At 49.0% G+C, this 10,814-nt stretch overlaps 1 protein-coding gene and 1 non-coding gene across 2 annotated transcripts in view; one reads left to right on the forward strand and one right to left on the reverse strand.

Annotated features, from left to right (window-relative positions):
- Positions 1–1,906: 1,906 nt before the first annotated feature.
- On the reverse strand, positions 1,907–1,978 carry Trnaq-cug (transfer RNA glutamine (anticodon CUG)). Its single transcript has one exon. It is a non-coding gene; the product is annotated as a tRNA-Gln (tRNA).
- Positions 1,979–3,454: 1,476 nt separating this feature from the next.
- Positions 3,455–10,814, forward strand: part of LOC135822508 (tetraspanin-33-like) — a 26,613-nt gene continuing 19,253 nt past the window's right edge. Inside the window, exons 1-7 of the mRNA XM_065335290.1 lie at positions 3,455–3,717; positions 4,223–4,540; positions 5,235–5,420; positions 6,195–6,269; positions 7,164–7,268; positions 8,095–8,220; positions 9,799–9,882. Coding sequence (XP_065191362.1) covers positions 4,400–4,540; positions 5,235–5,420; positions 6,195–6,269; positions 7,164–7,268; positions 8,095–8,220; positions 9,799–9,882 — 717 coding nt within the window. The 5' untranslated portion in view covers positions 3,455–3,717; positions 4,223–4,399. The remainder of the gene's footprint in view (positions 3,718–4,222; positions 4,541–5,234; positions 5,421–6,194; positions 6,270–7,163; positions 7,269–8,094; positions 8,221–9,798; positions 9,883–10,814) is intronic.

The raw sequence follows: 10,814 nt of genomic DNA on the forward strand, positions 1-10,814 counted from the left end.
GAAACTTGGAGATTCCCGCGGTTTGGGATCAGCGCATGCGAACTACGACTAAAAGCCACGTGTTCATCACTCAAGATCGCGGGCCCCTTTGACGCTTCATTTTGCTTGACATGTGCAAAATATCTCCGAATTCTTCGAGACCCATTCTTGAGTAATCCCAGTTTCTTCGACTTCTCTTTTCTTCTTCTTCTTCTAGAAGCTAGAGAATATAAGAACGCACCCTTACTTTGTAATACCAAGCGTACGTGACCATGATGAACCCCACGAAAGTGCAACTCCCACATACCCTGCTGTCACGACAGAATTTCAAGTTTACGTCATTTTTTCTGATGCAATGGTCTTCGCACCAGTGATTTACAACATTTGTACGGGGTTGTCAACGCATCACACGTTTCCCCTTGTACACGATCAAAGCGGATTATCCACCACCGGTCCAGCATACGTCTGGTTATAATGTACATGTATGTACAATGCGCATTGCACCATAAAAAATGATGTCAACTTGAAATTCTGTCGGAACAGCACCCGTAATGGAGTTGCGCACTCTGGGGGGGGGGGTTATGTACTCTTGGTAATAGAGAGGTTAAGATGCACGCTATTTTCGACGTGACATGCAATTTCTCGTCAAATTTGGCGTAAAACTTCAAATTTCGACGTTCGCTGCATGCAGGTCACTCGCGTTGTTTTTCGACGTGCAAACAAATAACGCGAGCTTAACTTTCGCGTCACGTCGGAAATCAAGGTGATCACTTGGATAAGGCGACGACCTGTCCCAGGGGACCACTACAACCAAGACCAAGGGATGTTACCTCCAGTCATATGACCCTGGATAAGAAGACCACTTGTACACAGCGACCACGTTTCGAAGGTCCGTTGAACGGTCGCCCTAGACAGGTTTCATTGTACTTGGCATGCACAAAGCAAAAGTGCATAACCCCGAAGAATGGATGATAGCAAGAGTACATAACCCCCCAGAGTGTGCAACGCTGATCCAGCTCTGCATAGGGTCTTGGTCGAGCGGAATCGGATCTTCTGATGTCATGTGTACACTCCACACCAGCGCAAGGCCGGTCTCGAGGCAGGGCACCATTGTTTTTGATCCGAGAGTACCCGCGACTCCCCGGGTTCCCCTCAGATGTGTACGGTATTATGACGCAAAGATCCGATTCCGCTCGACCAAGACCCTATCATCATCCTATGCAGAGCTGGATCAGGCGTTGCACACTCTGGGGGGTTATGTACTCTTGATGATAGGCGGCGACAGGCATCTAGGTCATCCTAATAAAGATATTATTATGCCACTCCACTATGGGTGCTGTCCAGGCAGAGTTTCAACTTGATGTCATTTTTATGATGCAGTGTGCACTGTAGACATAATAATTATTATCAGACGTATCCTGAACCTGTGGTGGACAAATCCCCATTCGTTCCTCTACAAACTGAGTGCAAAGAAAAAACGTGATATGCGTTGACAACCCCGTACAGATGTCGTAAATCACTGGTGCAAGCAGCATTGCATCACCCTGTAAGAAGACCTTAGGGTCTGTTGGGAATGCCCAAGTAAAATAATAAAATACAATACAATACAACAGTTTAAAAATAACGTCAACATGAAATTCTGTCGGGACAGCAGGGTATGCGGGAGGTGAACATTATTCACACTTTCTTTGCCTGCTGCTAAAACTAGTCAAAGCCTAAAACTAGACTAGTATGGCGCGTTCTCTATCTCTTTCCTTGGCGCTGATGGTGGATTCTCTGCAAAAAAAGTAAATTCTGCTACTATGGGGGGGGGGGGGGAGGGATTATGTGTATACTCTTGCCAGCACTGTACGCGGGAGTTGCACACACACTCTTGCGAAGTAAATCATGCTCTTGCAGAAAAAGTGAAAACAAAAATGAAAAAATCAGGTTCTACCGAGATTTGAACTCGGATCGCAGGATTCAGAGTCCTGAGTGCTAACCATTACACCATAGAACCCTTCACACTGGCTTCACCCTTCTGCACAGGAAACAGCTTTCCACAGACTGGTAATCGGTATGCATTCATCGTTGTAATCTACGGCCAGCAGCTCTGGACCACTGGCAAATTATGCTTACCGCATGATCTATGGTATCAGCCACGCTTGTGGCTCTGACATGATTGTATGTAGTCACCAGGAAGCGGAAGCGGAAGACCAACAGAACATCGCCATCGCGGAAATCTACAGCGCTGGTCTACTCCAACCGATCCAGGCCGCGAGTGGAATTTAGTTGGAAACACTTCGGCCACGGAATGCCCGAACAGGACAGTGTCTGGTTGTTATCATGGACAATTATGGTTGGCTCGAGCGCCGGAGAAGGCACAGAAACCGTCATGTCGTGGTGGCCCTGAGCCTGAGGTGCAGTTCTTCAAGTCCGATCTCGGACCGACTGAGCTGTTGACCTACTCTATCCGCGCTACAAACAGTAGATCTACCGTTACAGCGCTCGACGGCTCGCTGTTGTCGGCTCAGTGCAACAAACTTGTCCAGCAGATAGTTTGCACCCTGACCCAGGAAGGGCCTAGGGGCTGACCCAGGGCCCTGCACCTGGGTCAGGGTGCAAACTATCAGGGCTGCAGAATTATCACCATGATTACCTGACGCTTCGAAACAAAACTACAATAGCATGCTGTCCAACGGTCCTTCTTTCAGCAGGACAGTCCTGCTTTGGACCAAAACTTTTGTGTACATTTACATGGGAGACAATTGCCTTGGTATATATTTTATAGCCTAGGTGTCCTGCTTTGGAAAGGTGGCAAGGTTGGACTAAACTGTACTCTGTAGTGTAGTACTCGTCCTGTCTGTGAATCATGATGTCACCGTCACGTAGACCATGCATGGTAGTCTTGTAGACCCACACCGCGTACCGGCAATATCAGTGAGCCTCAGCTCAGCCCCTGAAAATGGAAAGCGGCATCCTGAGACAGGCGCAGCTGAGTACAAACTGATCTGAGCCAAGGTCATTTCAAGAAACCGGTCGTTCCACATTCCACTTTTGTACTCTGCTTCGATACTAAAATACTAAAAATACATGACAATCAGACTGTATCCCGCAGGCCTGCTTTAGCTTTGACTTCCTTGGACCTTGGCCATGGCATGGCCTAGATCGTTGAGCTTGACCTTGACCTTGACTGGCTCAGTGAGGCTTCTTTTACGCTGTGACGTAGCTACACGTCTACAACCAACAAGTACAAAGTCATGACTCTGTACATGTACCGCGCCCCGATCGTTGTTTTTGTGGGAAGCACGTGTGAGACGTTGCCCTGGCTCCCGGACTTGGCGTGCTGTAACCAACGGGAACAAACAATTTTCTTCGTACCTGGGCCTTGCGCGCTTGGTTGTAAATCCCACCCGTCCCGGCCACACGACAGCTTCCTGGCCCACTTTACCGCCAAGAAAAGCGATCGTGTGATCTTGCAACTGCTTCAGCGCTACTTGCCGGTGCATCATCGACGCTGCCAACTAGGTACTTCGAAGTAGGAGCCAAGCAGCGGAAGCCTGGTATTACCTTGATGTCGCAGTCGGCTAGACTAGAGACGACGGAGAGCAGGAAAGAGAAGACACGGAGGACAGGTGTGTGCAATCCTGCTGCTGCGCGACCTACTGGACATTCTACTAGATACGACGAAGGACCAGGCCGACAAGCAGGCAAGGCTTGCAACGAACAGAATCGGAGAGGACTTTCGGCAGAGCGGAGGTAGGGAGTACTCTTACAGGACTGATGAGGGTTCAGGAATTCTAATGGTCACTGTTAAGGTAACTTTGTAAGCGACTAGCATGCATGCAGAATGTTATTGAGCGCTCGTTGCGCTGTATGCTCAGCAGAACTTGTGAACGTGCTTGACCGAGACTGATCAGATAATATCGGTTTACTTTCCAAGCAGGCTCTAGCTGAGAGACGCCGGAGCAGGGAGGTAATACCGTACTGCAAAACCGGAAAGTTTAGCGACCAAAAGTTTAACGTTTACACAGACATCTCAAACTGGGTTCACGATAACGTTTCTTCAAATAACGAAAAAACCGGTCGTTAAAACGTTAGACTTTGTGACTCGTTAGACTTTCCGGTTTTACAGTAAACGGTACAAAGTCATGTAACTCTCCATGCCTTGCTTTGCACCATTCCTACACTGTGCTCTCCATGCTTTGCCATTCCTACACTGTGCTCTCCATGCTTTGCACCATTCCTACACTGTGCTCTACAGACTGAGGCGTTGTGCAACAACTCTTAGACTGCATCAGTGAACAAGTCGGGAACAAAATCTCTACCCCAATACTAGGCGCAGCATTGCAGCGCCAGTCTGACTCGCAGACCAGTCCAGTCCGGCAGTACTGTGCAGTGAGGAGGCAGTACACTCACTGTAGTGGAGATTAAGCCGGTCATGGCCACTGACGCAGCCGGAAAGGCCGGTGGACAGCGTCGTCCACGACGACTGCGCAGCGCACGCTTCATCAACAAGAAAGGGACTGGTGTATCGAAAAGCATCAAGTATGCTCTCTTCTTCTCCAACTTGGTGGTCTGGGTATGTTCTTTGTGGTAGTATAATGTAGAGAGTTTGTCTTCTTGCTCAATACCATGTAGAGCTGGCCGTCAGTGTTGCTATTTGCCACGTCCGAATAAAACGTGGCCTTTCTCAGAGCTGCCCCCCCCCCCCCACACACACACACACACACACACACACACACACACACACACACACACGTGTGTACCGCACACCCACGTACGCTCGTACACCGGCATCAGACTGTATCCACCTTCCTTCAGTGCTGCCTATGCAATGCTAGGAGAAATGGCAGACACGACCCCGAAACAAACTGCTGTGGTCACTCATGTACTCCCCGGCACACTTGTACCCCCTCGCACACCTGCATACATTCTGTGCACTTGTGCAGAAATAGCGTATGCTGTGTTTTGGATGCACATCTCAGGCAGCTTGCCTTCCCCTCTCGTTATTCATAGTGACAACTGGTAAGTATTGATGTACTATACCTTGTGCAGCATACATACCCTGTCCACCTACTTTGTACAGGGTCCTGTAGAATCCAATCCCTCTCCACTGACTCACGGGTTGCCTAACCTCGCATCTTATGCGTCCTAACTCTGTTGGAATTTGGCTTGACCGTTACCACTAGCCAGGTGTCTGATGACTGAGTGATGAGAGTTCTGATGAGAGAGCTAACTACAACACTTCCTGTCGTTCTCGGATATGCTTGCAGCTGCTAGGTGGTGGCCTGATCGGTGTCGGAGCATACGCCAAGACCTGGAGCGATACTTGGGGAAGCTTCAGCAATGTCGGCACAGACCCAGCGCTCATGCTGATCGTCGTTGGCACGATCGTCTTCTTTCTCGGGTTCTGCGGTGCCGTGGGAGCGTTGCGCGAAAACCGGTTTCTCCTGAGAATCGTGAGTCTATAGTCGCTCTCCGTACACTATAACACACATATCCTACAGCGTCAGATGCAGCAGCAGTCCATACTGTGTGTTTCCACACCTTCGTCATGTGACTAAATTTGTGTAGAAGTGATCATGGCATGTGTGTGTGTGTGTGTGTGTGTGTGTGTGTGTGTGTGTGTGTGTGTGTGTGTGTGTGTGTGTTTAGTGGAACCAACATGGCCGCCGACATAATGTGACCCATACAGTCATCATGTAGATGGAAGAGCTGACTGGAGTTGGAACCAACATGGCTGTCCTGTAGGGCCACGTGATAGATGTGTGAACCACTCTATACAGTGGAACTACGGGATTCTGACCGCCTTCCGGACTGGGCAAACTGGTCTGATTTCTAGAGTCGTCTGATTTGTGAAATGGCTATTCTGCATTTTTTTATTGAAAAACCACAAACCTTCAGACATGTGAATATCGAATGTGCACATGATATACAGTGTACACACGTATGTATCGAGAAGGCAGCACAGAGATGGCAGTGGTGGTGAGGCCTGGGCAGCTCGTCCGACCGTGGGTCTCGGAGTCAACACTGTGTGCTTTTGAAGGAAAGGTCGAGTCCGAGCACAATGTTTCGGACTGGTGATGTTGTTGGAAACGGCTAGGTTTCACTGCACATTATAAACTTGGATCTAACATCTTCAGCTACATGTACAACCAAGAAATTGCCAAATTTATCCTCACAGTGCTTCTATACGTGTGTATGGCTGTGGGTGTGATTCTTGCCCTATGCAGTTCGTGGTCTCGATGACTATTCTGGTGGTCGTTGAAGTAGCCGCCATGGGCTTGGCCTTCGTATTCCAGGGCAAGGTACTTGTGGTGTCCACATCTACATAATGCACTGTTGCATTCCTTGGCCACCCCAGGCATTCCCGGTACAGTCAGACCTCGCTTATCCGGTCCTCTTTTATCCGGATCCCTCGCCATCCGGAGGAAAACAGCAGGTTACAGATTTACAGCCTACGTGATGCATCCAACATAACTGGTGTTCGGTTATCCGGTTCCCTCACCTATCCGGATATTTTTGTGGAAAACGGATGTGTGCGGCGGTTAAGCGAGGTCTGACTGTAGTAGTAGTGGGCCAGGTACAGTACTCTGTGTTACCATGGTTACTGTATGCATCTAGCATGTGCCGGCACCATGTCCCGGGGCACAGCATTGCAGGCACACTCCCTTACAGTAGTCTGCACCAACGTAGGGTATGCTAGGATGCCATCCAATCCACTAGTATTCCAGCTTGCTACTTCACCTGTATGTTACACCAAGAGTCCATAATCCCACAGAGTGCGCAACTGGGACGGGGGTTGTGGGACGGCGTAATCCGTGATGCACGCCATTTTTGGGGTCGGACTTGCCTCATTCCATCGGCGCGGTGCACCACGTCCACTCTTCCCCTACTCATGATGTCATTATTATGACGTGCAACACGGATTTCGCCGTCCTAGATCTGATAAGTGAACTTGGGCACTCTGGGGGGTTATTTACTCTTGCTTACACTATGTGACTATGTGACTATGTGACTATGTGACTCTACTCTAAGACTGTGTGTACTTTAAAAGTTGTTTTAAAAGAGTACATGCGCAGAGGCCCCAGGCCGGGGCAGGCATGGGGCAGGCATGGGGCAGGCATGGGCTGTTGACATACACAGATGTCACTGTAATCCGGCACGGTGACATAGGCATGTTTCACTGAAACTCTGCACAGGTAAAAGAGCAAATCTCCGTCAACATCATTGATGCCATCAAGATCTACCATACGAGCAACATGCAGACAGACTTAGAGGATGTGCTTGACAACGTGCAGAAACATGTAAGTGCAATTGCGGCTGGACTGTTTTTGCTGTGCTCTATTTAACAGCTTTCACACAGCGTTTCGCTTTGATGCGGTTCCAATTGATCACGGTTCTCTTTCTCTCTCTCTCTCTCCCTCTCTCACACACACACGCACGCGCGTGCGTGTGTGTGTGTCCCATATGGTGCAGCAATTTCCAATCGAGAGGTTGCGGGTTCGATTCCCAACGATTATTATGGTCACACACGTCTTTCTTCTCTTTCTCAGACTCCTGACTTTTCTTTCGTCCTCCTGGGTGGTTACCAACAGTGCATGCCGGAGTATGTGGTGTGATGTGCGTGTGGGGAAAAATTAAAAAATTTAAACCAAAATGTGGGGATTCACTGGTCATAAAAGCCAATTCATAGCTGTGTGGTGTAGACCAGGCTGAATAGTGGCGGTCAATTCTTCAGCGTTGCCAGCTGTTGAATGGTGCAATTCCTGCACAAGTTGCTATGGCTTCTGCTGTAGCATTGCTATCATCGCCTCCGGCGATGGGCATCAAAGGTCAAAGGTGTGCGTGTTATGTATTCCATTCTTTGGGCAAGAGTTATGCTCCTGAAGGTGCATGTGTCCTGATTCATGTTTGCACACTGGGATTACCTGGGTCCATATTGAAGACCGTGTTAGCCATTATGGCTTTGTGAGGGATGGAGTGTGTCGAGGCACTGTCACCGTCTGATCAGCTAATGTTCGTCTGGCTTCTTGCGTTCCTATCGCATGCATGTGTGCGCGTGCGCACGCGTGTGTGTGTGTGTGTGTGTGTGTGTGTGTGCGTGTATGTATATATGTATGCTGCATTTAGTTCGGCTGCTGCGGTGGCAAGTCGCCACGTGATTGGCCCACGTACAACCCCTATTTCAACTGCACTAGGGACACCTTCCATAGCCTGCTGACGGCCTGTGGTGTTCCGCCATTCTGCTGCAAGAACGTAAGTACAGTCCAGCTTAATCGTGTCGTCTGAACGACGTAGAGCAGAATCTCTCAATTGGATGCATGTCGATGAAGTATGTACTGGTAACCCGCGAATCCCTGCATGAACAGTGTATGTATACACATCACAGGTGCATGAACGGTGCATGTGAGCAATATCTACTCCATAGGTAGGTCAGCCACCCGGTAGGGGGAACTTGGATGACCCGTTTGAAAAAGGAAAACTGGGTCACTGGTGTCGGACACGGTGGCAAGTATGCATGACATGTCCAATGGTTCAACTTTGTACCTCTCCGATACCAACGCGTAGTAAAATATTTACGACTCCCTGGTGTACATGTACTTGTAGAAGGCCATCATGCATGCAACGTATGGCTGCTGTGTGTGTGGGTGTTCATAGGCCCGTAAGCGGCTTACCATGTGGCTATGCAGCATGAGTTACTAGTACATTACAACAACAGTTGCAGTTGCAGCACTAGCACGATGCAATGCGAGTCGGATCAGAACAACAGTTGCCGCACTGCCACGATGCAATGCGAGTCGGATCAGAACAACAGTTGCAGCACTGCCACGATGCAATGCGAGTCGGATCAGAACTGCATTGGACATATTATGTTATTACTACAGGCGATTCACTTTGTACTAATTTGCCATGTTTTGCTTTGCGAACGGTCCATTCTTAGGCCCTCTATATTCTACTATGCGATAACATTGCGGCTTGTAAGAAAAATGTTCACTTGAAACCCATGTTATGATTATGAAAATGTCAGAGTTCATTCTTGTAGGAAGTATATTCTTGTATACGACCACGCTGTAACCGATACGCACCTTATACTGCTTGCTGCACTTGAACGTACGTGTGCCCAGCTTCTCGTCCGATTGCAAGAGTTGTGCCAGGTAAAGTGTACCCGGTCGGGTTGAAATCCTAGAGCAGGCACTGGTATGGCCCCGGTGTATGGTTGGTGATCCTAGAGCAGGCACTGGTATGGTGTATGGTTGGTGATCCTAGAGCAGGCACTGGTATGGTGTATGGTTGGTGATCCTAGAGCAGGCACTGGTATGGTGTATGGTTGGTGATCCTAGAGCAGGCACTGGTATGGTGTATGGTTGGTGCATGGTGCATGTGCGCTGTAATGGTGCACAGCGCACTCTCACCCCAAACCGCTTCTGGCTGACAGTATTCGCAAACATGTAAACATCATCCGGGGAAGTCGGGATAGTGGGATAGTGAGATAGTGGGATAGTGAGATAGTGAGATAGTGAGATAGTGGGATAGTGAGATAGTGGGATGGTGGGATAGTGGGATAGTGGGAGAACAGTGGATTTGATCACACGGACAAAGGCACGGGTTAGCAGATGGTGTGAAAACATTAATCTGTTGCATGATGTGACCAGCAAACCTCAGAATACCGGCGTGTAGGCTGGGAGACGATTGATGCCAAATAGACGCACCCCTGATGCAAACCACTGGCAAATAGCATCTCTAACCTAGCGTCAGGTGTACCCTAAATTGAAGAGCCTGGCCATTTTCATGCATGTTTTAATTGTTAATGCTGTGTGTGTATGTTACCAACAGGAGACGGTCAACACGCAGTGTGGCTACAAGGTCTTCTACTATCCGGGTATGCCCGTGTCTGAATCACGGATGTGGCCCAGCATTGTAAGTCGGTCTGCCATTACGCCATCATTGGTAATAGAGGTTATTCACTATGATGCCGTTATGTCATCGTTGATACAGAGGTTATGCCATTATGTCATCATTTGAGATATCTGTTGCCACTGCATACACAGTTATCACTAATTCAAATATCTTAGTCACGTGATCGAGACTGCGACAATCTCATTGCGGCATGGCCTCTGTTGCCTGAACCAATTGTACACAATGCCCGCCAAGGCAAATGTGTGCAACTACAGCCTTCAGCGGATATGCCATGCTGTGGCAGAATTCCACATCGTGTGATACAACAGTGTATGCTGGTGTACTGCACACGAAATGGCGCAGGCCGACTGGTTCCGGCATACCCGGAACCATGAAACTTCGCCAATCTCATCCCAGTGCAGTGTACAAGTACAACGTACAGTTGCGCTCACTGAAATCCGACCCGAAGTGCAAAGCTGGCGCCCTGGACCAGTTCCGATTACTTTTGAAGTCTATCATTGTATGTGTACATGTGTACGCCCAGCCGCATTCGTTCCACTTCCAGGGCGTCACGGGCCGTGGAAGTTGAGGGCGCCAGGTTTGCACGTTGGGTCGGATGTCAGTAAGCACAACTGTACATGTCAGGTTTATATCCAGAACAAAAGTGAGGGGGGGGGGGGGGAGAGATCATCGGACCCAAAATGTTGTCATTTTCACCGCCATTTTGTGCGGCCATGTTATGGTGCTACTACATGATGATGTTATCATGCCTATAAAAAGGTGATGCTCGCACTCTGAAGGGTGGCCCATTCATTTTAGAAAGGGGCGGTCAAAAGGTGAAGGAGACCACCAGGAACCTCTCAGAATCTAGATCACCAGGAACCTCTGAGAATCTAGACCACTAGGAACCTCTCAGAATCTAGACCACCAGGAACCTCTCAGAATCTAGACCA

Source organism: Sycon ciliatum, chromosome 8 (assembly GCF_964019385.1).
Source record: "Sycon ciliatum chromosome 8, ocSycCili1.1, whole genome shotgun sequence".
Classification (NCBI taxonomy): domain Eukaryota; kingdom Metazoa; phylum Porifera; class Calcarea; order Leucosolenida; family Sycettidae; genus Sycon; species Sycon ciliatum.